The sequence below is a fragment of the Agelaius phoeniceus genome, chromosome 29 (genome assembly GCF_051311805.1).
Source record: "Agelaius phoeniceus isolate bAgePho1 chromosome 29, bAgePho1.hap1, whole genome shotgun sequence".
Taxonomy (NCBI): domain Eukaryota; kingdom Metazoa; phylum Chordata; class Aves; order Passeriformes; family Icteridae; genus Agelaius; species Agelaius phoeniceus.
In genome coordinates, this window is record NC_135293.1 from 5,633,599 (window position 1) to 5,658,506 (window position 24,908).

General features: G+C 51.8%; 2 protein-coding genes and 1 long non-coding RNA gene across 12 annotated transcripts in view; 2 read left to right on the plus strand and 1 right to left on the minus strand.

Moving 5' to 3' along the window:
* The window catches only part of MARCHF2 (membrane associated ring-CH-type finger 2), a 34,671-nt gene extending 15,266 nt beyond the window's left edge, over positions 1–19,405 (plus strand). For 4 of the 5 annotated variants that reach the window (XM_054650198.2, XM_054650202.2, XM_054650197.2 and 1 more), the window contains exons 3-5: positions 948–1,143; positions 13,011–13,220; positions 16,572–19,405. In XM_054650198.2, coding sequence (XP_054506173.1) covers positions 948–1,143; positions 13,011–13,220; positions 16,572–16,730 — 565 coding nt within the window. In that variant the 3' untranslated portion in view covers positions 16,731–19,405. Of the gene's footprint in view, positions 1–947; positions 1,144–13,010; positions 13,221–14,369; positions 14,713–16,571 lie in introns of those variants that run through there. The other variant, XM_077191601.1, reaches the window with a different exon arrangement.
* Positions 3,496–5,233, plus strand: LOC129131290 (uncharacterized). Its single transcript, XR_008535627.2, has 2 exons — positions 3,496–4,839; positions 4,977–5,233. It is a non-coding gene; the product is annotated as an uncharacterized LOC129131290 (long non-coding RNA).
* LOC129131288 (E3 ubiquitin-protein ligase TRIM7-like) lies at positions 7,741–24,619 on the minus strand. 6 transcript variants are annotated; one of them, XR_013185582.1, is made up of 6 exons: positions 24,217–24,619; positions 23,997–24,142; positions 22,972–23,366; positions 15,038–15,447; positions 8,544–14,945; positions 7,741–7,983 (listed from the first exon to the last, which is right to left on the minus strand). XR_013185582.1 is itself a non-coding variant. In XM_054650206.2 (4 exons), exons 2-4 carry the CDS (start codon positions 24,067–24,069, stop codon positions 7,879–7,881), a joined length of 573 nt encoding a protein of 190 aa, XP_054506181.1. In that variant the 5' UTR covers positions 24,070–24,142; positions 24,217–24,600; the 3' UTR covers positions 7,741–7,878. The 6 variants fall into 6 exon arrangements, 3 of the variants coding, with proteins under 3 accessions (XP_054506181.1, XP_077047717.1, XP_054506180.1); XR_013185581.1 differs by having other exon boundaries at positions 8,544–15,447; XR_013185583.1 differs by having other exon boundaries at positions 8,544–15,447; positions 23,997–24,109; positions 24,217–24,617.
* Positions 24,620–24,908: the final 289 nt, after the last annotated feature.

Genomic DNA, 24,908 nt, shown 5'->3' on the forward strand with positions numbered 1-24,908 from the left:
AAGGTGTGAATTGTTCAGTCAGTGGTGCCAGCTGAAGGTGTGAGGAATATCGTGGGAACAGATGGATACTTTGAGTGTGATGAGCAGCTCAGGCCTCCTGTGGGGAAGGTTGCAAGTGTCTCTGAAAATATTTGTTAGTTGCTTTGCTAGATATCTCTGGTTCTGTGAGGTTCTGTGTGATTCTGTAGTTGGAACTCGTGGCCAAGGAAGTGTTGTTCCTGAAGCACCAAAGCATTTCTGCAGGACAGTTGTTGTCTGGGGAAGGTGTGCCCACAGGATGCTGGAGAGTTACTGTGCAGTGATGGGCAGAGGGTTTGGAGACCTTGCTCTGGGTGCACACCTGCTGTGAAATATATTGTATTCTTGGGGAGTAGAACTTCCAGGGTCAATTCAGTTGTCTCTTGAAATACTGCTGTTCCTTTTGCAGTTCCTGCTCAGCCCAGGCTGCAGAGCTGAGGTTGGCTGAAAGTGGGTAGGTGATCTGGTAAATGTGACCTGAGTGCCAACCTCTTGAGTAGCTGCAGGTGGCTGGGGCATGCTGTCACTACTGTGGGTCATTTGGCTTTGCTTTGAGTGTCTGGATTTGCATGAGTGCTTCAGGCTTGGTGTTGGGTCTGGTATAAGCCCCTGCCTGTGGGCAGAGCTGAAGACTACAGGACGTGCACTGCAGTCACTTGTGGGGCCAGCTGAGCTGGCCAGGCTGATGTGCCATCTTCTCTTGTTGTTATGGGTCTTCCAGATTTTAAATTATCTAAAATGTCCTGAGCACCTCCATTGTCCCCTGAGACTGGTTTCTTGCTGCAGCAGGCTCCTGGCATGCTGTGCCACACACTGCCTGCTGTTCATGTGCCTTTCTGGGGCTTGGTGGGACCAGACCCTATGGCAGTGCTGTTCTGCCTGCTCTGACTGTGATTTCATTTTGTTTGTCTCTCATTCTGCCTCTTTAGTGATGGTCCCATCTGTCGAATCTGTCATGAAGGTGGAAATGGGGAGGGACTGCTTTCCCCATGTGACTGCACAGGAACACTGGGCACCGTGCACAAGAGCTGCCTGGAAAAATGGTTATCCTCCTCCAACACAAGTTACTGTGAGCTCTGCCACACAGAATTTGTTGTAGAAAGAAGACCAAGACCCTTGACAGAGGTACCATTTTCTTCCTGCTTCATTTTTATTTCCATATCATTTGAGAGAAAATGACTGATTGCCCTACTGTTCTTGTAGTTCTTGGTGTCTCCTCCTCCTTGCAGTACCTTTGTACTCACAAAGAAGAGTGTTTGAAGAGATCAAGTCCCTTGTCAGACCAAGTGAGGTAGTTGCAAACACACAGTAGTGGTGTTTGGGACAGCTCCCACCTGTGACCTGCCCACATGGCACCTGCCAGTGGCAAGCACTGTGCTTTTTTGGCTGTGCTTTACTGCCTGAGCATCAAATTGCAGGTGTCACAGCATGACTGACTGAATTATGAAGTTCTCATAAATATTCTTTTTTTTTTGCTCCTGGTTTTAATCTTATCTCAGTGTTAGATTAGTGCAGCTCTCTTGCATGTGCCTTCCTTGTCATGTTCTGTTCTGAAAAGTGAGATGTGGTGATTGCTGATACTGTTTGTAAAAGACCTGTCTTCCCATGACTAATATTGATGTGTGCTCCTTCAGGCTTTGATCCTTCCTGCTGCTCTGTGCTCCTCCCAGTTGAAGGAGAAAACAAGACAGGGCTTAGCTGGTCCTCATGTTCCTCTCTGTGTTGACCACAGGGGATCAGTCCCTCAGCCTCCCAGAGCTGGAACATACAATGCAGGCTCTGGCTGGTGCGTTGGGTTTTTTTGTTTTGGGAACAAAGGCAGCATGGACCAGGCCATTGTCTGACCTCAGGGTTCAAGTGTACATCCCCAAAAGAGGAATAAGTAAACCTGTGAGGTACAATACAGAAGGCTTAAGGATTTGTTTTAGAGATGGTGTAATATGTCTGCAGTTGAGTGAGCTCTCCTGTGTCAGTGGCTCGGCCATTCCTTCAACACCCTGTGCAAGTGCAGAGAAGTGTCACTCTGCAGCTGGGCATTTACACCTAACAGTTTTGGGAGTCCCAGGTTCTGCAGCCATCAGCCAGTGGGAGCTCTGGGAGCTGGTTCTTAGCATCAGACTCCCGTTACCTGGCAGCTGTCAGGGATTTGTCACTACCTGCTACCAGAGCGTGTGTGGAGGCAGGGTCATTTCAGATTTGTAATGCTGACTGCTCTTGTCCACGCTCTCCTGCCCCTTGCCCCATCAGTTAGGTCAAAACTGAGTCACAGCTGGAATTCTAAGTTGCTTTCCACATTTCTGTTTCCATTCCTATTAATTCCGGAGGTTGTTTCTTTTCTCTTCCCACCTCCATCTGGAAACAATATTTGTCCCCTCCTCCTTTCCAGTGTCCCCAGATCTATTTCTCATACTCCCATCTCCTCCTAGTGAACCTTTGAGTGGAAAAGAGTCCACCAATTGGGGAAGCATTCAAGCTTCAGTTTGCAAAGTAGATACTAAGTTTTAATGACTGTTTAACTTACAACTGATTGTCATGGACTTGACAGCCCCAGACAGGAGGAGGCTTTAGCCTGCAGTGCTAACCCAAACCATGTATCTAGCACAGTAATTTGTATGAGCATTACCTCAGTGGTTACTGCTGTTAGGGTCTTACTGCTTCTCTCCTAGCTGCTCAGACATATAAATTGGTGCTTTGGCCAATATCTCTCAAACATTTATTTCAGAGGTTGCAAAACACTGCTTTAAAACATTTAGGAAGGGCTGTACCTTGTCTTTGAGTACACAGTGCAGGCAAGCCCAGGGGCAGTGATCTTGCTAGGGCTTATGCAGGCCAAGTCGTGAGTGCAGGTCTCAGATGTTTTAGCTTAAGAACTGGTTAATAAATATTAAATATTCCTAGCCAGAAACAAACACGTGGGAGTGCGTTCAGCCATCTTTCACGATGCTGTGGCACCTCATAACAAGCATAGGCTTGGAAAACTACACACTCAAATAAAAACTCAAAGGCTAGTGTGTATTGGAGGAGTTTTTCCTGTGACACCAACTCTGTGCCTCCATCTGGCATGAGGAGCTTGCTGGGAGAGTGGGACAGAAAAGTTTTGTCTGTATTTCAGTGTGGGTGAATGAGCATTCCAGGACAATCAATTTTAGTTCCTGTTGAAATTTGTGAAAAGCCCCTCTGGACTAGCACCTATAAGGGTATGGTGATCAACAAACAAACTGTGTGTGCTGAGAGGTGATGGGTGGGCAGCATTTAATGAACTCAAACACAGGAGAACTGCCACTGTGTTTTCAGAGAGGAATGGACTTCTTGAGCCATCACTGCCAGCTGGCAAAGGCTTTGGGATTCCAGTGGTTTACTACTTCTGGTGTATTTGGACTGTCTGTGAGCACAGTGAAGGAGATGGTCTACTCTGTTGAGGTGTCTGCTGGGGAGCAGCTTGCCTGAAGTGCCTTGTGAGCCTGGAGGCTGGTAAGCACGTGATGAAAGTCACCAGGTAGCTGGTGAGAGTGATCCCTGCTGCAGAGCAGAGCCTAGCATGCTACAGCCCCAGAGCAGTTCCCTTGCCAGCAGCTCAGTGGCAGAAAGGTTTTCCCTGGCTTGGAAAGCAGCATATAGCCTGGTTTGACACAGCCCATGGTAGCAGGCTGCTCTTGCCCCTCTTCCAAGGCTGGCAGTACGCCCCAAGGCAATGGAGTGCAGTGGGGGGGTACAGCAGTGTCCTGTGGCTGCAGCACTCAGGTGTGCTGGGGCCCTGCACAGCCCCCTGTGCTCATCAGCACGTGGGCTCACCTGGCTTGAAAGGCCACCTGGTTTTGTTGTATTACTTCCACCATGCTATAAACCCTCTGATCCTTGCCTGGAGCCTGGGGAAAGTGACCTGGAGTTCAATTTCTCATTTTCATTGGGAGCTCTTACAGCCACTCTGAGCTCCTGCACCACTGCAATCTGCTGTGCAGAGGCAATGACAGTGAGTGTGCTTCATCCCTTGGGGTTTGCTGGGGTTAGAGGCCAACTGACCAAGTGTGAGCACTTTGGGAAGCTCCCGCTGGTAGCAGAGGCTCTGCCCTTTGGCAGGAGCTGATAACCCTTGGCCAGCTGGCTAGCACTTGCCATTAATACTCTGCCTGCAGTCTGGTGCAATCTTATCCCCATACCAAACCAAATACTTTTGGGAAGTGTAATCTCTAAGTTGTTCATCTGTTTCTGAGAAGAGGGCTTGGGAAAGAGGCTGCTTAGTCATTTAAAAATGCTACAGTTCCACCAGCCACCTTATCTGGGAAGTTCTCTGCCTCTTGGTTGTTTGAGAGGAGGGGTGGGGAGTGTTTTGAAACTTTGGGGGAAGTGATGTTTGTGGTGAGTGTGCTGTTGAGGAGCCCTGATAAAAATCCACTGCTCACCAAGTAAAGCTGTGAAATCAAAATAGAAATTAAGAGCAGAGGTTAAATGGCTGGAGACTAGGATTAGGAATGATGCAGGGGCATGCTGCATGGCAGAAGGGTCTTCCCCATGTGTGAAAGGCTGCCCCAAGCATTCTAGCTCTCTTTTGCTGTCACCTGGCCACAGAGGAATTTGGTAACGTGGTACCTGCTGCTGCTGGGCCTCTGAGGAGAAAGCAGCTCTTGCTGTTGGTTCTGCCATGTTCTGCCTTTCCAGCCTGGGGAAACTTAGAGCTGGTCATAGTGGCAGCAGCAGTCACTGGTCAGCTCATCTCTGGGAAGGGACCATCAGCTTCATTAAGAACTGGCTTTGTCATGTGGTTTTGAGATCCTTCAGAAGGAAAGGGTCTGAGGCTGATTTTGGGATGCAGGAGACATTTTGGTGAGTACTGGGGGGAAGCTACATGGCCAAGTTGAAATTCTTCTGTGTAAACTTCCTGATTTCTTAGAAGTCAGGAAATGCCATGACCAAAATTGCCTTAGTTTTTACTTCAGGCCTCTTGTCTATCTGTGTTACAGTGTGGTCTTCATGGTCACAGGCTGTGTCTTCCAGAAGGAGTGCATGGATGGAAGATGCTCACTAGCTAACTGTATTAATCCTGCTATGTCCTTGTTCACCAAGACCAAACTTCATTTTCTCACAAGCTTCTCTGGGGTTCTTATTGCTGTGACATCCAAGCACTTCACAAACAGTAACTGAATTTTACAGCCTCTTTTACAGAGGACAGGTGTCAACTTTGTCCAGTATGGATTAAAGATAATTTGTTAAAAAATTATATTTTTGTTTTCTTTAAGCAGCCATTGATTTATGTTGTGGTCTGTTCAATGTAAAAACAGTGACAATGTTGACTGCCAGCGTGCCTGATCTCTGAACCCAGAGTGAGGGACTCATCTGAGCCCAAAGCCAGCTCGGGCAACCACAGGCTGGCCATGGGTGTGGGGGAAATACCTCCTGCAGTTCAGCCTAGCTGAGCTATTTTTTAACTAAGAAGCAGGTTGAAAGCTAAAAAAAAAAAAAGAAAGGCTTTGGAAAACTGTCCAGCAGTGAGATCACTGGGCTGAGTGGGGGCATGTTTTGGGGGACATGTTCTGAACATGCAGGTGTAGATGGAGAATTCACCTGCTGCCCTGAGTGGAGAGTTTTGTAGCCAGAGGTGCAGGACACTGGTGCCTGTGCTGTGAGAGGACAGAAAGGCTTCTCTGCTCGGCTCTCAAGTGGTCTCCAGCACAGGACAGTTGTGGACCAGGGTTCTTGAGTGAGGAGCATGTCTCCAGCAGAGAACAAAATGGCCAAGCCTCAGAGAGGGGTGGTTTTCCTGTATGATTGTTAATTTAATGGACCTCCATATGCTTACAGAAAAGTGATCTGACTCCAGGACACTCTAGCCAACATGGCTGGCATAGTCAAAAAAGGCAAAATACTTTCTGTGTTCCCTGGAAGATTTTGTCATTTGATACTTAGATGAAGTATTTGAAGTGTAAGTTACACCAGACACAGTTTTCCTGGAGGAACTACTTTCCTCTTTGTTCTAATAATATCATGCACAGGGAATTCCCAGTTACTGCCTAGGATTCTTCTTCAGGGAGTATCTGTATCTTTGCTGTCCAGAGCATGGCAGAAGGAGGAGTGCAGGCCTTTGGACCTGAAGGATTGCTGCAGCCTAGACAGCTCTTTCTCCCAGGCCACAGGTGATCATACAATTCTCTAGGCATGATTGAGTTTATTTGTCCTAACATTTCATGCCTTAAATGTGCCTCAGCCAGACCTTGTTCTTTAAAGTCCTATATAGTGGATGGAGAAGGGAATACCTCTTGTGATCAATTAATTCCTGCCTCCTTAGAAGGCTGAGTTAGGATGTGTCACCTTGTCTGAAGGAGTTTGCCTCTTCATGTAGGAGAACCAGGCAACTTGTGTAGGAGTCAAAATATTGCCTCCCCTGCCTCTGTCCTTAATGTTTTCCCTTGCACATAACTCTTCTCTTTGGTCTGGGGCAAAAACCATCACAAACCTATTTTCTCTACAAAGTGGTCTTCCTGCTGGAGATACTTTGCCCTTTGGGATTTCAGGCAGAGCTGTGTGGGTGGAGGTATTTGGGACTGTATTGGATATGTTGTTTATTTCCAGAAAGCATTACCAAGGGTGACAGTGTGGCTGTGTTTGTACAGCCACAAGCCCTTCTGCACGGCTCCTGGCCTTCCCCCTGGCTGCAGCCCACTGCCCACAGAGGGACAGGGCTGTGTGGGTTGGTCTGTATTGGTGTACCTGAGCCCACTCTTGCCCATTTTTACTTTCCCAGATTACCAGCAAAGGTATTTCCTCTCTATGGCTGCCTTGTTTTGTGTGTTTTGCTGTGGCACCTACCCTCTCATTTCTCTCTTCAGTTCATTAACCTGTTGTAAAGTGTTAAAGTTTCAAGCTGTTGTTAATTTTGTGCCCTCTGAGTGTTTCTGATTGGGCTGAAGAGAAGCACCACCTCAGCAGCCCAAAGACTCCTGTTTGGGGCCATGTGCCTCTGCTGTGAACCAGCTGTGGTTTCTGAGGCCAGTCCTGGCATGGGGAGGGGCTGGGTCAGGTCTGTGCTGCCAGCCCAGGTCTCTGCAGAAATGTCCTGGGCTTGCAGGTCAGGCAGGTGTCAGAGCAGCAGCTGCTGGGTCCCAGCAAAAATCACTCCACAGGAAGGGTGTGTTTTTGTTCACACATAATGTAAATACCAGGCAGAGGAGCCAGGAGTTTCAGGTCTCTGCTCTGAGAGGACACAAACTGCTGGTGCAGAGGCCAAAGACTCTGGCTTTGCTAAAATTACTGGGAGGTTGAAAGTCAGCATAACCTCATGGTGAAAGCTAACAAGTACAATGCAAGACTTGATCATAATGCTTCTGCAAGCATTTAATTCCTTTGCTAAGGCAAAAATCATTTAAGACATCTCACTAATTACAAAAAAGATTTCTCTGGTGAGCCAGTCACTGTTGGAGCAGTCCAGCCACATCTTTTGTTTCCCTATTTCTGTCCTTGCAAGCAAATCTCATCATGGAGTCCCAAGAAAATTCTGCTTCTGTATTTCAATTCTTTGGTGTTTTCCAGCAGTGTGTGTTTTAATAACTTTATTTATAAATGGGCTGCTTTAGTGATTCTGGTGTGCTCCTTTGCCTCTTCAAAACAGCTCCTCCTTCCAAGAGTGCTGTGCTGTACAGGACCCTGGCAGTTTTTTGCTCCTGCTGTTCTTCTTGGAGTTTATGGTGCAATTTTGATTAAAGATGATTACTTTTCAATGACTGCTAACACTTTTGGTTCATTTAAACTGGATATTTTATGTAGGTCAGTGGATTATTTTTTTTGTCTCTTGAAAGTACAATTTTCAAACACAATGTCACACACAACGAAATGTGTTTGAAATTCTCTGAGGAGTTGCTTGACTGCAGGTTATGCTAGAGTAGGGGACGCCTCCCGTGGGTTGTGCAGTCCTTCTGCTTTGTCTCCTGAGTCTCCTGGACCTCTGTGGCTGTGGGAGGTGCTGCAGAGATGTCCCTGGAACACGAGAAGAGAGGTTGGCACGCAGGAATGGTGATGTTCCTCCTGCTTGCGTTACTAGGGAAAGGAGTTTTGCCTCTGGGCGCAGCGCCCGGCGCAGCACTCGCTGTCCCCCCTGCAGTTCAGAGAACTGAGCTGTGATATGAGCTCTGCCCCACCCTTCCTCCAGCCTTATCTTCCTTGCAGACAGACTTTTCTCTTTGCTTTCCTCGAACTCTTCTGCTGAACTCACTGCACTGTTGTCTGATCCGTGCTCCTCTGCCCTTCCCCAGCCCACCTCTCTTCTTGCTCAATGCACACCTCTTTTACACTCCTGAATCTAGTGAAAAACAAATCCTCCTTGGTTCCAGCTGAGTTCCCACCGCTCTAATCTTTTCCTTTCTCTCTTTACTTAAGTTTGCTGTCTGGAGATGCTGGTCACAGGTCCAACATGAGATCCTCTTGGCACTTCTCTGTGCAGTCCTGGGCACTGCTCTGCATAAAGCAATGGCCTGTTTGGGGCCAAAACAGGAAATACCCTTGCACTCTTGATATTCACCAGCACTAGTCTTCCTTACCTGTCCTTCTTCACCACTTTGTCCAGCCCAGTCTATGCTGTGCTGATCCAGAAGACCAGTGAGCTTTCTCTGAGGTGCTGTGATCCCGTACTGGCACATGTCAGGTGTGGCATTTGCCATGGTGCCACCAACCATGGGAGCTCGTGCTGCTCTCTCTGGAGGAAAGTGTCCCAGTGACCTGCAGCACTGCTTGGGTCTGTTCCTCTCCTGTCCACCCTTTCTAGTGCTCCTAAATCCCTTGGGTCAGCCCAGAGCCCTGTGCTTCCCAGCAGCTGAGGGTGTAGGGAAGGCTTTCATGCCTATTCAAGGAGAGATTTGGGTTGTGGAGGTCTATGGGGCATTGTTGGCAGGTATCTGGGGGAAGGAGGATGGGGAGGGGAAGCTTTGTGCAGCATTTAACTGCTCTGCTTGCAGGGCTAGGGGCATTTCTGGGTCTTGGCTTCCTGAATTCTGGGTACTCTGTCAGAAAACATCCCTTCCCACCTTGGTGAAGGAGACAGGACCATTCTGCTGGGGCTGCCCATGGATCTCAATGCCTGCAGAAGGGTTTTGGTGCAGGCCCAGAGAAGGGATATGAGAGTCCTTCATCTGAAGCTGTACTATTTGATTCAACATGTTTCTCAGTACAGGTACAGGACTAATAGTGCTGCTGTGATCAAGTTAATGTGATTTTTTTTCTGGCTTTTATAGCCAGGCACCAGGTCAGCAGTGAAAGAAAAATCAGCAGGCACCTGAGAAGCCAGAGGGTAACTGTCTGGTGGGCAGAACGCCTGTGGGATGTTTTGTAATGCAGCCAAATGCTTGTGTGGTGCTGTGGCTTGCCATTGTGCTGTAGCTGTGAAGCACGTGGGGAACTCTGGCAGGGTTGGTGGTGAGGCTGGCAGCTCACACTGCTCCTGACTCATGGCCCCCAGAGCGAGGGGGCCAGTGCAGGGCAGGGAGAGATGTGAGCACGTGCTGGTCCCTCCAGTGCTGTGCTGCACTGCACTGAGTGCTGCATGGGATGTGTTCATGAAACAGCTGACAGCTCACATTCAGCCACTCAATGAGTGAGTCAGCTCTAAGAATCAATGAAAGCTAATTTTTAAAGCACCCATTTTTAAGCCCCCAGACAGACTGCAAGGTGCTGAGTGCTGCTGGGAGAGTCCCTCTTCACTCCCCTTGGTCCCAAGGGGCAGAATGCAGCCCAGCTTTGAGATACATGGAGCAGCAGGTGCTGGGATGGATGAGAGACTGCTCTGATATGCTTTGAATTCTGCTCTTGGCTTCCAGAGGAGCTGATGATGTCCTGGTGCCTTTTACTGCCTGCTCTCCTCCTGCCCCCCATCACCTTGGGCTCACCCAAGCTTCATGGGCACTGCAGCACCCAAAGGTCAGCTTCTCATCATCCCACAGCCCTGCTGTGGCTCTAAGAAATGAGCTCTCTTCCATAATCCTGCTGATCCTAGTATCTGGAAAAGCCTCATGATCATGCTGGAGGACAAAGAAATATGGTTATACCCAGAATTCTGTCACACAAGCAGAGAGAAGTTGTTGCAAGCAGGATCTGGGACTCAGCCCAAATGGCAGCAAGCAGCCACCTCTGCCTCTTTCCTTTCAGTCTCAGACATGATTGCAGCGTGGAAGCTGCTAGAAGAAGACCAAGTTGTACTTTTGTTGCTTTCCCATGCTCTGATAGTTTTCTTGATAGTTTTCCCTACAAAAATGGTTTAATCTGCCTGACCATTTTATGGATTGTTGGCAAAGTTTATTTAAAGTCCCGTATGCACCAAAGTGTTGCTGTGCCAGAAATGCTGCACCCTTAGAGTGACTTATTGTTTTCCATTTTGTTGCTGTGTCAGTGCATATTGGCAAAGTAAATCAACTGCTTCAAAAGGAAATTAATTTGCTTCCTGCCTTTATATGTTTGTCTCCCATCTTGGGGAGGAGGAAGGAGTTTCAAAAGTCACAAGGAATATAAATAGAATTAAGATGCAGTGAAATACCTATCTGCCTGAGCTTCTTACTGTACAAGGGTCACAAGTGCCTCAACATGTCCTGTTGCATAGAATGGGGTGCTCTGGGCTTGCTGCTAGAGGGAACTTGGTCCAGACTGGGTGATTTGGCACTCGCCTGAGTGCTGTGTCACCAGGCAGCCTTGTCCTGGCCCTGGACTGGGGAGAGTCTGACACAAGGCTGGGTTTGAGCACTGTGTATGGGGACAGCTTTCCTCTGCCAATGAGTTGCTGTCCACCCTCACATCCTCCCAGGACTGCTCAGACTGCATGTGTGGTGGTTATTGTCCCCATGCAGCTCATCACACTGATTCCTCTGCAGAGCCATACAAGGGGGGAGCTGCAGGTCTGTCTCCCTTCTCCCAGTCCGGTCCAAATGACAGTTCTGCCTGCTCTGAAAGCTGCCCACTGGAGACCTAGTAGTGCTGGTCAGCAGTGGCTGAATGTGAGCCAGATGGCCAAGAAGGCCAATGGCACCTGGCCTGTACCAGCCACAGTGTGGCCAGCAGGACCAGGGCTGTGGCCATCTGCCTGTGCTGGGCACTGCTGAGGCCCCACCTCAAATCCCGGGGTGGCTGCCTAGTCCAAGAAAGACACTGAGGCACTGGAGTATGTCCAGAGAAGGGCAACAGAGCTGGGGAAGGGTCTGGAGTACCAGGAGCAGCTGGGGGCCTCAGCCTGGAGAAAAGGAGGCTCAGGGGAGACCTTCTGTTATCTCTCCCTGACAGGAAGATGCTGCCAGGTGGGGGTCCAGCTCTGCTCCCAGGGAAGAAGCGACAGGATGAGAGTGAACAGCCTCAAGGTGTGCCAGAAGAGGTTTAGGTTGGATATTGGGAACATTTCTTCCTGGAAAGGGTTGTCAGGCATTGGAACTGGCTGCCAGGACAGTGGTGGAGCCACCATCCCTTGAAGTGTTCAAAAAGTATGTGGATGACTTGAGGACATGGTTTGGAGGTAGCTCTGGGTTGATGGTTGGACTTGATGATCTTGAAGTCTTTTCCAACCTTAGTGATTCTGTGAGGTTTTCTTCTGGCTGTCTGCCCATCAAGTCATGCTCCAAATGGCTTTAGAATCAATAAAGTTCCTTCACTGTTACCACTGAAGCGTTCAGATGATTCAGGTCACATCCCTAAAATACTGTGGTTATGAGTCCTCCCAGCTGGAATTCTGGGCCAGGCTCATTCCTGTCACTGCAGCGTCCTCTCCTCTGCTCATGGCCAGCTCAGTGTCCTGTCCCAGGTGCTGCAGAACCTGCTGTTCCTGTGGCTCTAATCAGCCTAGCTACCCCCCTATTCCATGCCCAGGTTTGCCAGCTGCCCCTTCTCTTTCCCATTTCCACAACAGTTGGCTGTGCTTCCAGTCCTGTTCTCACCCTTTTGCTCTGTCTCGCTGAACATCCCTGCTGCAGTTAAATCTGCAGCCACCTCTGTGCCCCCTGCCTTGCTTCCCTCTTGACCTGCATGCTTCTGTCCAGCCATGTCCTCAGGTTACCTCTGCTGAGGTCTCATGGTTTCTTGCATACCTGTCACCATCACCACCACTTGTGTATTGCTCCTTAAAGGGTGGATTCTGAGTAGGAAAGGAGCTTTGTGTGCAAGTTCCCAGATGAGTCCCTTCCCAAGCTGTCTGTTCCAAAGCAGGTACCATACAGGAGGATTGGCCGGACAGCCCAGACCCTGATAGTCTCTTCCCTGCTCTGCCTGTGCCTTTTCAATAATATTCTCCAAGTCTTATCTAAAAATAAAATTCAAAAAATCCTGAATGAGGCAGTCATCTTTGTGAGGAGAAGAAGGAAGAATCTGCAGGCCAGCACACAGAGATCCCAGTAAAGATGTGCTGTAACAATTTGGTATCTGTAGGAACCACAGCTTCTTGCTATTCTAAAAAAGGAAAGGAAAGGCTGAAAATAGCATAATTCTAGGAAAATAGAACAATTGCTGTTACTGAAGTATCTAAAATGAACCCACACTGGAAGCAAGTCAGGACTCCCAAAAGAAAGAAACATTTGGAGATTGCCTGTGAAACTCTAAAATGCTGTGATTCTCCCACAGGAACTCAAGGGCTAGATTTGGGACAGATGCTGTTATAGCTTGGCCTTGCTGCAGACCCCAGTGCCCCTGTTTCCCACAGTCTCCTTCACCAGTTAAGAGTCCTGGGTCTGTTTCTGTTGAAGTTTAGTCCAAGACCTGTCAGATTCATATTAAGCCAGGCTTTACTGAACTGATGTCCTGCAGTGCCTGCTCCTCACTACTCCAGAGGAGAGTCCAGGAGCTTCTGTATTCATGACTGCCTTTCCCTGTACATGTTCATTAACTGTTTCTTCCATTTCCCTTGTTAATTGTTGAACCTAGACTTGCCACTCTCTGGTTCCCTTTAGGAGAAGGTTGGTGTGAGTCAGACTGCACAGTGCAGGCCAGAGGTCCCCAGCTCTCCTGCCTGTCCCAGGCTGATCCCTTCTCTGTCCTTCCCGCAGTGGCTGAAGGACCCCGGGCCCCGCAATGAGAAGAGGACGCTGTTCTGTGACATGGTGTGTTTCCTGTTCATCACTCCCCTGGCGGCCATCTCGGGCTGGCTGTGTCTGCGAGGCGCCCAGGACCACCTGCAGTTCAACAGCCGCCTGGAGGCCATCGGACTCATAGCACTCACTATAGCACTTTTCACCATCTACGTCCTCTGGACACTGGTAAGTGCCAGCTGCCAGGGTCCTGCTCCAGCAGGAGCTGGGAGCACTGGCTCACACCTCATCAGTGGCACCTGCTATTTCTGCCTCCCCGTGTGAGAGCACCTTGGGCTCTTCCACTTGAATGTCCATTTAGTTATCTTCATGTGCAAGCTGAGAATGGAAAATCACCTCCTGGTCATCTGCTTTCCAGACTGTGTTCCCCAAGTGTCAGAACCCAACCAGCCACAGATGTGCTGGAGCTGGGATGGGGCTGGGGCTGGGTCAGGCAGTGGCCCATCTGTGGTTCAAGAAAAAACACAAACTTGGTACCTGGGCAGTGCAGGGGACAAGTAAAATATGGAACACATTTGACACCTAAATAATTTACATCATGTCCCTCTGTGCTTTTGCTGCTGAGAACAGACTGGCTGTGCCCAGCTGGGGTGCAGACTGGCCTTGGGGGTCTCTGGCCACAACTAAACAAACTCCTATGCAGTATTTTTAAGGTGTGTGGAAGGAACTCTCTGGCCCTGGGGAAACCTGTGGCTTCTCTGATGCTGGGTTGTGTGGTCGGCCCCAAGTCAAGGCTTGGTAGCCGGTGTGCCCTGGCCCACTGCTGCATGGGGGCACTGGGCATTGCTGGGAACCTGCACTTGAGCCAGTCTGGGTGTTGAACTGATCCCTGCTGGGAGAGAGCTTCATGCAGATGCCTTTTCTGGATGTGCTGAATTAGGGGGCGAGGAGCTTGTATCTTGCTGAGAGATAGGGAGCTGAGAAGAGCAGGACAGCGAATGCAGGTTTGCCTGTGGCACAAGTGGAGGCTCAGTGGGGCTGCCTGGTCCCTCCCCAGGGCCCCAGGGCTGCTCTCTCTAGGGGCTGCTAGGCCAGGGACTTCCCCTCTGTTTCCCATTCACTTCTTTTGTCTTGTGTTGCTGGGTGGACTTCTGGGTTTGGATCTTGATTTTGGCTCTCCTATTCCAAGCAAGCCCTTTGTGTGCTCATGCCCTGCCAATGCCCTTTTCCAACTCCTTGCAGGGAAATATCATTTTGGGAAGGGAAAAAGTGCACTTGATGCAGGAGAAATAGTGGGACCCCAAAAAGCTGGGAGTCCTGTGGGCAATAGAAATTCCCCAGTCCATTTCCTTGTTGTCTCGTTTTCCAATTTCACAGAGTAACCCCTTCCGCTGGGGCTGGACACTCCTTACAATCTCCCTCACAGACCTGGGAACCAGGGCAGGATGAGCTGGTGCTGCAGCAGCCCCTGCTCTGGGGGCGAGAGTGCCTGGGGGCAAAGCTGGAGGCACTCCTTGCATGGGAGCCATGGAGGAAAGTTTCCATGCTGCATGTTCCTGCATGAAGCTTGTTTCCGTAGAGAGCTAAGCTAAAATTGGAACCTTAAGGGGAAGTCTCCGTCTTCTCTATCTCAGGACTGGTGGGGAGGAGCTGGAAACCTGGAGGAAATGGAAAAATGTTTGTGCAGTAACAAGTCCTGATTAAAGTGGCTCTAATTCTGCTGTGTTTCACATTTCCTTGAGCGGGGGAGGACATTAGGTGAAGCCCCTTTATTTATATTCAGCTCGTTGAACCCTGGGCTGTGCAGTCCAAGGGGACAATATGTGGGGGGGAGTTCATGGCTGTAACCAGTGTGAGGGTTGTGAGAGAGGCCATAGCCAAGGCTGCAGCTCCTTTGTGAGGAATAGGAGCCTTCCTTGAGGTTCCCATCATTAACTCCGCATTCTCTGAAAACTGGGACATGAATTTGTCAGCAAAAAGTCTTATTGCCACAATCCCTCTGCAACAGGAAGGAGGGGTGTGCACACATCAATAAGCTCAGTTACCTCAGTGCCACAGTGGCACAGCTTCATTTCTCATAAGATGTCTCATAGACCCATCCAGAAGTAACAGTTTTACTGAGTTTTCTGTGTCAGATGCACTTCCTGGTACTTCCCAGTTGCCAGCTAAATGCTTCCGTAAGAAGGCCTGGTTTAGATCAGTGGCCGACTGCATTCGGTATTTCAGCCAAGCTCAAAGCTCCCCTCGCAGGGCTGCTCTGAAACTGCAGGGCCATCTCGGGCCTTGCTGGGCTGCTCTGAGTCCCTCCAGCCTTTGCATCCTCCCCATCTCCCTCCGGGTAGACAAGTCTCCCAGGCCACGGTGTTGTCAGGAAAAAATGAGCCCAGCTGCTGTCCTGTTGTTGCAGACAAAGGAGGGAAGGTTTTTGTGCAGGATGAAGAAGGTCCCCTGGGGTCTGTGAGATGGGAGGAGGCTGGTTGGGTTCAGGCCTTTGTTTTGCTCACCGAAGGTGCTGCTGAAGCCCGGGGCTGGATGAAGGGGCGAGGTGCTGCTCATCCCCACCACACTGCACCAGCCTGGACCCAAACCCTGCTGAGCAAACCCCATCCCGCTCTGCTGGTGCTGCCCAGAAGGCCTCTTTGGCTGTGCCCCACTCAGCCTGGTGTCCCCAGGAAGGGATTGATTGCTTGTCAGGCTGGGGACATGAGTGCCCCAAACCGTGCCGGGGTCAGTGCTGTGTCCCTTGCTCAGGATAAAGGGTCCCAGAGGCAGAGGGGTACGGGCATTGGGCCATTCCTACGTGTGCTCTGGGGCTGGGCCGGGGTTGGTGACAGCGCAGGCAGGGTTGGTGACAGCGCGGGCAGGGTTGGTGACAGCGTGGCCGGGGTTGGTGACAGCGCGGGCAGGGTTGGTGACAGTCTGCCGGGGTTGTGACAGCGCATGCAGGGTTGGTGACAGTCTGCCGGGGTTGTGACAGCGCTGCTGGGGTTGTGACAGCGTGGCCGGGGTTGGTGACAGCGCAGGCAGGGTTGGTGACAGCGTGGCCGGGGTTGGTGACAGCACAGGCAGGGTTGGTGACAGCGCGGGCAGGGTTGGTGACAGCGCAGGCAGGGTTGGTGACAGCGCAGGCAGGGTTGGTGACAGCGTGGCCGGGGTTGGTGACAGCGCGGGCAGGGTTGGTGACAGTCTGCCGGGGTTGTGACAGCGTGGCCGGGGTTGGTGACAGCGTGGGCGGGGTTGGTGACAGCGCTGCTGGGGTTGTGACAGCGTGGCCGGGGTTGGTGACAGCGCAGGCAGGGTTGGTGACAGCGTGGCCGGGGTTGGTGACAGCACAGGCAGGGTTGGTGACAGCGCGGGCAGGGTTGGTGACAGCGCAGGCAGGGTTGGTGACAGCGCAGGCAGGGTTGGTGACAGCGTGGCCGGGGTTGGTGACAGCGCGGGCAGGGTTGGTGACAGTCTGCCGGGGTTGTGACAGCGTGGCCGGGGTTGGTGACAGCGTGGGCGGGGTTGGTGACAGCGCTGCTGGGGTTGTGACAGCGTGGCCGGGGTTGGTGACAGCGCTGCGTTCTCCCCCGCCAGGTCTCGTTCCGCTACCACTGCCAGCTGTACTCGGAGTGGCGAAGGACCAACCAGAAGGTCCGGCTGATGATCCCGGCCTCGCGGAGCCCTCACCCCGTGCCCCACTCCCTGCTCTCCGCCAAGCTCATGAAGAAGGCCGCGGATGAGACCACGGTCTGAGCCGTCCCGCAGGCTGCCACGGCGGAGGGTCGGGCATCCTCACAGGCCCAGGGACCGTGGCAGCTGTGGGGGGACTGGAAAACAATCATCCCACCCAAAGGCACTCTGTGCTCAGCACGTGCTTTAGACCTTGGCAAAGAGACACATAATCAACATCTGTGGGGGAAATGGCCCAAAAGAGCCTGATGGCAGAAAATGCCTGTCTGCAGGGACACTTTCCTATAATGAAATACCATACATGGAAAACATCTCCCTTTCTCTCTCTCTATATATATATATCTATATATAATATTATTTTTTAATGGCCATGCATATTGTGTTACAGTCCTTTTGTGTTGATGTTCTAAAGCTTCAGGATAGAAGCTGGCAATCTGATCTCATTCAGAGGTTAAATCAATGCCTTTTCTCCAAATGAGCATATGAGGAACACTTTCCATCAACCATTCTTGAAAGTCCCCTTCTCCTTTGCACTAAATTGGTTTTGATATACTACAGCAGCCTTCCCGTTACTCTTTGGTCTCTTTTGTGGTGTTCTGTCCTTTCTAGAAAGTTAAGTGTTTTTAATAATTATTATAATCCCAGAAGGAGTAAAATGACATAATACTGAATGGAGACATTTTGTATTGTAAAGTACTGTAATTTTGAGAATTTCAAAATCAGTTTCAGAATGAGAGAATCTTTTCCGGCGCAGACATGATCTCACAAAATGCTTTCCTTGAGATCTGGCTTATCCCCAGGACTCGGATGCACTCAGCCCTTGGTCTGTCTGGCAAAGGTAGATGGAGGATCCGAGGGTGGGAAGAGATGGCTCCATACTAGCTAAACCCACCATTGCCTTTTGCTTTGCAAAAATTGAGAAAGGAGCTTTCCTGACCCCAGAAGGTGGGAGTTGGAGTCTCTGTTTGCTGATGTCCTTTTGCCAGCTTGAGGCTGGACCTCCTGTAGCATCAGTTTCACATGTACCTTAGGGGACAGGCCATGCCCTGCGGCGCTGGCAGGACGCGGGTGCTCTTGGCTGTCTCTGCGCTTTATTTGCACATTCCAGAGGAGCTGCTGGCATTGGGTTCATCCCTGGTAACGCTGCCTGCCTGTTGTGTCCTCTAGTGAAACCTCCCAGTTTGCTGGTCCCAGAGAAGAGGCTCTGGGTCCCTTGTCCAGTGGGGCCAGTGTTCCTCCTTCTCCTCCTCCTTTTACCTGTGTTTCCAGCACATGCAGTTCTCAAAGCCCTCTGTCTCAGAATGCCCCCTTTGCCAAGAGTCCCCCTGGTTTGGCTTTGGTCCTTGTCTCTGCCACCTCACCCTGCCAGACAGTGCCTGGTGCTGAGCTCTGCTGCCCTGGCAGGTGCTCCAGAGGTGTGTGCAGCTGCTTTGCTGGAGCCTGAGCTCTGGCTCCGTGGTGGTGAGGGTAGAGAGCAGGCAAGAGGCAGGCTCTGAGGGGTGCTTGTGTCCTTGCAGTGGGTGGTGGTGGTCATGCACTATGTCCCTCTGCCCCTTTGCTGAAAGCAAGTGGGTCAGTGCAATGCCCTGTGAGATGGACATCTGTAATTTCCTGAATTCAAAGCACCATGTGCACTTCTTCCTCCTCCTCCTCCTCCTCTTCTCTAGCTGCAAAACAGGATGTGTTTCCTTGTGTGTTCCCTCAGCCTGATCTGGAAGTTTCTGGTGGCCTGAGCAGCAGGGACCAGTGTGCCATCTTGCCCTACAGGATTGCTCCAGCCCTTGGCCCTGGTGTCTGCCTGCTCTCCTCTGTCCCCTCTCCCAGGTACAGCTTGGGGATACCCTGACACATCTTGCAGCAGCCTCTTTGTGCCCTGAGGGCTGCTCTGAACTGGTCTCTCTTCCAAGCATCAGGGGCTGGTGTGACTGTGGGTGAATGTCCTCTGCTACAGCCAGGCTGCACATCTCTGCTCCCCTCTCTCGGCCACCCCCCGACTGTCCCCTCCCTTCTTCCACATACCTGGGGTGTCTGCCCTTTTCCCAGTCATGCACTCATGCAGGGATTACTCTGCTTCTGGTACTCATGGTGGAGAGGCTGCTGCAGCCCTCTCCAGTCACAGTCCTTTCTCCAGTCCCATCCCATTCCCACGCAGGCGCTCCCGCCCTGCACACCCCTTCCATGGCAGCAGGCTCTGTACCACTGCTCTGTGCCTTGTCCTGGGTGCCCCTTCCTTCAGCCCCTTCCCAACAACCCCCTTGTCACCAGGACATCACCAGTGAAGAAAAATGGAGGGGGGGGTTTTAACCTTCCAAGCCCTGGCTGCCTCCCAGGAGCTTGGCCCCACAAGGCACTGAGTTCTGGCAGATGATGAGGGATGCTCTCTCCCATAGCATGTCCCCAGGGAAAGGACTTCATGGAGCCAGTGTTCCAGTTAAGAAACCCACCATCAATCCAAATATGCGACTGTGGAAGCCAGAAGCCCTTGGCTGGGGCAGTGGGGGCCCGGTCCCGTGTGTGGCCGTGGCTGCACTCAGCATCCTTGGCTTTGTTGCCATTGCCAATAATTGGAGTTGTTGCATGTGCCCCCACAAGACCCAGTAGTGACTCTTTGAGTCTTGTCCTCCTTCCCAGAGATGTTCAGCTCGTGGATGTGGGCAATCGGTGTCTGACCCACCACATTCCAGTGCATTCTAGGGAAATGGGCTGTGCAATGATGTAAATAAAAGTGAGACAAACTTTGGGCTGTTGTGTTGTTATTGGAGGGGGCCAGGGCTGCAGAGCCCTGGCTGCCTCCCTGAGAGCACCCTGCTACCTCCTGCCTGCAGCAGCTGCCCTGGCCAGCCCCCAGGGCCCCAGCAGAAGGTTTCCAAGTTGGACAAAACCCAGGGCTTTTTTAATTTCTGGGTAGTTTCTCTGTCAGTGTAGAGAAGCCTGCCTGGCGTGGGCCAAGTCAAGAGTCCTTTGGCCCCTGGTTGGGCCAGGGGTGTGTATGGGGCTGCATGGAGCGACCCTGATGCTGCATGATGCTACCCCACAGAGGCTTCCTGTGAGCTGCCTGACCCAGGCCTGCCCATGGCCCTGAGCCCAGCCTCTCACTCCAGGGCTGTGGGAGACACTGGACACAGCTGTGAGCCCTGGTGAGGTCATGGTGGGCAGTGCCCAGCTGTGCCCGACTGTGTCTGAGCTGTGTCTGAGCTGTGTCTGAGCTGTGCCCAAGTGTGCAAGAGCTGCAGGGCAGGAGCCTTGCTCTCTGTGCTTGCTACCAGCTGGCTCTGAGAGCCATCCAGGGCCAGCACTGTGGCAGGGGCTGCAGGGCATGGAACCTCAGGGCAGAGACTTGGGCAGCCATTGTTCCCTGTTCTGTGAAGCAATGAGGAGACCCAACATCCCCTGCAGCCTTGGCCCCTGGCCCTGGACCTGTGCTGCAAATTTGGTCACGCCACACTTGCAGCAGGGGGTTGGAAATTGTGAAGCTGCCCATTTAAAGTGCCACTCAAAGCACTGCAACACCAATGTTGGATGCATTTCTGAGGTCCTGGACAAGGCTTGAGCCTTGGGCAAGACCTTGGATGAGTTGCTTGGCCAAGCTCTCAAATCAAGGGTTTTCTGGGTTTGTTTATATTAAAAGAAAAAAAAGGTTTAAAAAAAGAGAGTGCCGTGGTTGGCTCAGCCAGACCTTTAAAATAAAACTCTGATGCCACACAGCAATCTGGCAGGGTGGGGAGAAGACAAAGTGGCATCTGCAACAACAAGAACAGTGTAAAAGGAGCAGAAGTGCCAGAGAAAGGGCTCACCGGGAAAAAGGAAAGTTTCATGGGAAGGGCGTTCAGTCACAGTTGCTTGGCTGACGTGCCAAATCCAGGCAGGCTTTGTTTGGAGCATGTCTGACAGACCAATGCTGAGAAGAGCATGTTTGTTGAGGTGCTTCCACTGTCCACTGCTGCAGCCTTTTTCCCTGGCAGCAGGAGGGTCCCAGGGGTCTGATCCCACCCAGCTGTGGACCAAGGGCTTCAGGAGTGCCCTGTGGCCTCTGTGTCCAGGCAGGGTTGAGGAGGCAGCAGTCACTGCTGCCATGTGCTGCTGTGCCCACGCTGGCTGTGGCACAAACCTCCCAGCCCCAATTGTCTCCCCAGAACCACTCAGAGCCCACATGGGTCCAGCCTTGCTCAAGGACCCCAGTGTTCCTTACCCTTCCTACCCATTGTGGCTCCAACATCTCTAACACATGAGAGCTGAATTTAAGCTCCCCTGAGTCTTTGTGGTGCAATTCTACATGAAATTGTGTATTTCTCACACAAATGCTGCAATTACGTAACTCAGCTCCCAGAGAGATGATTTTTTTAAAATTTAATTTTTGGGAGACACATCAAAAAGGAAACCAGAGCAAAATATTTACTCCCTCCAGACCACAAAATTCCAGTGAAGAAGTTCCCAGACACCAATCTGTTGAAAAACCCAACTTTTCTCCAGTCTGAGGGACTTCGCTGGCTTTCAGAAAGGAATTTCTTCTTCTTGATTGAGGTAGGTGCCCCTAAATGCACAGCACAGCTCTTTTGGGATGTTTTGCATGACAAAGGACAAAAATACAGAACTAACAATCTGCCATCTCCATAACCAACCTTCTGCTGTGGACCTCTGTCACAGTGTAACCCCAGCTGACAACTAAACACCACACAGCCACTCAGTCACACAGCACCCTCCAAGGGGGATGGGGGGAAAAAACTTTTGATTTGAGGTAAAAACAGTTTAATAATTGAGATAAAAGTAATATATAATAATACTAATGATAATTATAATTGTAATGAAAAAAATATAAACCCCAAGTAGAACAAGTGATGCCTGGGGTAGGTGCTCAGCACCCGCTGATCTGTGCCCAGCTTGTCTCCCAGCAGCCATCAGCCCCTCACCAGCAGCTCCTCCAGTTTACACACTAGGGAGGATGTTTTATGGTGTGGAATATCTCCCTGGCCAGTTCGGGTCAGCTGTCCTGGCTGTGTTCTGCCCTGCCCCAGCTTCTTGTGCAACTCCTCGCTGGCAGAGCATGAGACACAGAGAAGGCCGTGTAAACACCACATGACTGATGGTTGGATTGTTGCTCCCAATATTATTCTCATCCTAAATCCCAAACCCAGCACTGTGCTGGCCACTGAGAGGAAAATTAACTCTATCCCAAGCAAAACTAGGACAGTCTCAGAGGCTCCTGCCCATGGAGAGTAGGAAGTGCCTCACTGGGAGCAGAGAACCCTGGGTTTCCCCAGTCTTGATGCTACCACAGTGGAAGAGGCTTAGGGCAGAGCTCTGGGGGCAGATACCTGGGCTTGACCCAGTGCTGCAACTCTGCAGCCCCTGGAGTAGAGCAGGGAGACCAATATTGTTGTCTGTGCCCAGATGCCACCACAACAATGACAACTGAAATGGCAGTAAAGAAGGTCCAACCAGAAAAGTGTTCAGAGATGAAATCTAGGCTGGACCCAGGCAATGTCCCTCTTCACCTACATCCACCTTCTCCTCTCCTAAGGACAGGATTTAGCAGGATCCTGTGAGGTGGGACCTAGAGAATGGCAGATCTGTGGCCATTCTTGTGGATTCCTGCCTCTCCTGTGGGTTTCAGACACAGCTCAGCATTGTGCTTTCCTTCCTGGGCTGCCCCTGCTGCTGCCCCTGCGCTGCTACCAGTGCTCTGCTGCACAAAATGTGTTTGGTGCACATCAGGCAAGGACAGGCTCTGGATGTGTGGGGAAGATAAGTGTTATCATGAGTATCCAGCTATGTTTGGGGTTTTTTAACTTAATTGAAAAAAGCCAGAGGCACTACACCAGCACCCTTGGAGGAGCTGGACCCTGCTGTATTTTCCATGGCCTCGTACAGAGCAGCTCTGCAGTGCCCTGGCACTCAGTGAAGGTCTCTGCCATGGGACCACTGGGCACCAAGCTCCTCCCTGCACCCCGTCTCTGTGCTCCCTGTTGTCCCTGCAGTCCCAGCTGAGGGGTGGGGGGATAAAGGAGGCTCTGTTGTGGCATCCACCTCCATGACCTGCCAGTCCTCTCCTTGGGGGCCAGAGGATCCACATGAGGAGGAGCCAGCAGGATGCAGGACCCTCCCAGTTCCCAGCATCAAGACCCAAGGTGATGGAGTTTGCCTTTCCAGCCTCTCCCCTGCCCCTCATGTTCCCTCCCTGTCAGGGGCACAGCTTGAGCCACGAGTCCATCCCCACCCAGAGCCACGGGCGCAGCCTCTCCCCAGCACACGAGGCCAGGCAGAAAGCAAAGATTGGGGCTTCACTCTCAGCATCAGCAAAAGTCACCTGCTTGTCTGTGAAGTCCAGGCAGACCTGGATGGCCCTGGGGAGGCAGGTAAGGTGCAGCGGGGTCCAGTCAGGCTCACTGAAAGCATGGTACTGTCCAAACCACTGGCCCACGGCCCAGATCCCCTCCTGGGGCATAAAATTGAGGACCCCCTTCCTCCTGACAGACTCCTGGGCCACTCCCACTGCCCACCAGTCCCCTGCCTCGGCCACCTCCACCTCCCAGCAGTGTCTCCCCGCAGCAAAGGCCTGGCTGCCCAGCACGCACGGCTCCGTGTCAAACCGCTCGGGGTTGTTGGGCAGCAAGGTCCACTCGTGCCCCCGTCCCACCCCTCGCTGGTCACTGGCCAGAATGAGGAAGGGGTTGGCGGTGTCTGGATCCAGAGTCACGTCAGCTGGGGACAGAGGAGGAGAAGCTGCTCAGAACAGGCAGCCCTGGGGCTGCATCCACCCCAGCAAGAGAAGGGACAGGGTGAGTTCCTTTTCCCTGCAGTGGGAAAACCAGCCCTAGCTGGACTGTCCTGGCTCCCTGCTGCCCCATCCCTGTCCCTACCCCAGGGGCCTGCACACATCCTGGACAAGGGGACCTCAGTTTCCTGGAGGAGGAGGCAGCACCTGAGTGGGTGGGTGCACACCTGCAGTGCAGCCACCTGGACCTGAGTCTGGGTGTCTCTGGTGCTGTGAGAGGAGAACAGGCAGGTCAGGGCACAAACCAATGCCGACCACAGTAGAGATTACCCCAAGACCCATAACCCATGGCCCCAGATTCACATCTCTTTCTATGAACAGTGGAGGGGGCCAAGGATGTCAGCTCAGGAGCCTTTGGTGCTGTAGCTGGGTCTACAGGTGAGCACCAAGAGTTCAGCTGGGAGTGTTGCAGCCACCAAGTCCCCAACCCATGAAAAGCCTAGTCTGGGGACAAACCCCAGGGATTTGACCTTCAATAGTTGTCCCACAGCAGAAGCAGGATGCATTTGTCCTCAAGAGAGGACAGTTCCCCCTCCTGTTCCCTTCTGAAAACTCACCTCTTCCATTCATCTCCTCCACCTCAACAATCAGGGTCTCACTTTCTACTGTCTCCATCTTGGATGCCAGCATATCCACAGTCAATCAACAGGGAGGGAGACAGGATTCACTGCTGAAAGTGGGAATTACAAGACTCGAGGACTGCCTGAAGATGATAAAGCAGAGAAGGAGTAATGGAAAGGTCACAGCATTCAGCATTTTTACACAGCCAGTACTTACCTGCTGAGCCTGCAGGCTGACTCCAGGAAAGCAGCTTTGAGATGGGTTGAAAGGTCTTCAGTCTGCTTCCCACTCCTCTGATCCTCTCATCTGCTCATGGCTGGACTGAGCTTGCCCAGCACTTCCAGCCTGTTTGAGTGAGCAGGGCACAGTCCAGAGGGGCTGGATGGCCTGGAGAGCAGACCTGGGAGTCTGTCTGGGTACCACCCCACCAAGCTTCCCCCTCCCATCCTCTCTGCAATGACCTCCCATGCCCTGAAGCTGCCAGCCCATGTGGGACCTCATCCAACACTTGATTTGGCAATTCCTCCTGTTCCTGCAGTGCCCAGTCCTGTTTACATGACAGGGTCTGCTGCATCTCCCCTCCCTGAGCCCAGCTGCAGGTGGCTGATAAGAGCCCCTGAGTGCTGGAGGAGTCTGTATCTCCCTGTGCAGGATGCTCAGAGCCCTCTTGGGCCATGGCCCCACAGGCACCTCCAGCCCCTGGGGATGGCACCTGGGGACACCACCCGCAGAGCAGTGGCCCTGCTCTGGGTGTCCAGGCTCATTCTGGGAAAAGGAAGGGGAGGTCTGGCTCCTGCCCTGGCTGTTTGCCCAGTTCTGTCCTGCTGCATGGGTTCATGGTGGAGATGTGTGCAGGGCATGCGCCACCTCAATTGCCCAACTGGTAAATGGGGAACAGCATGTGCTGG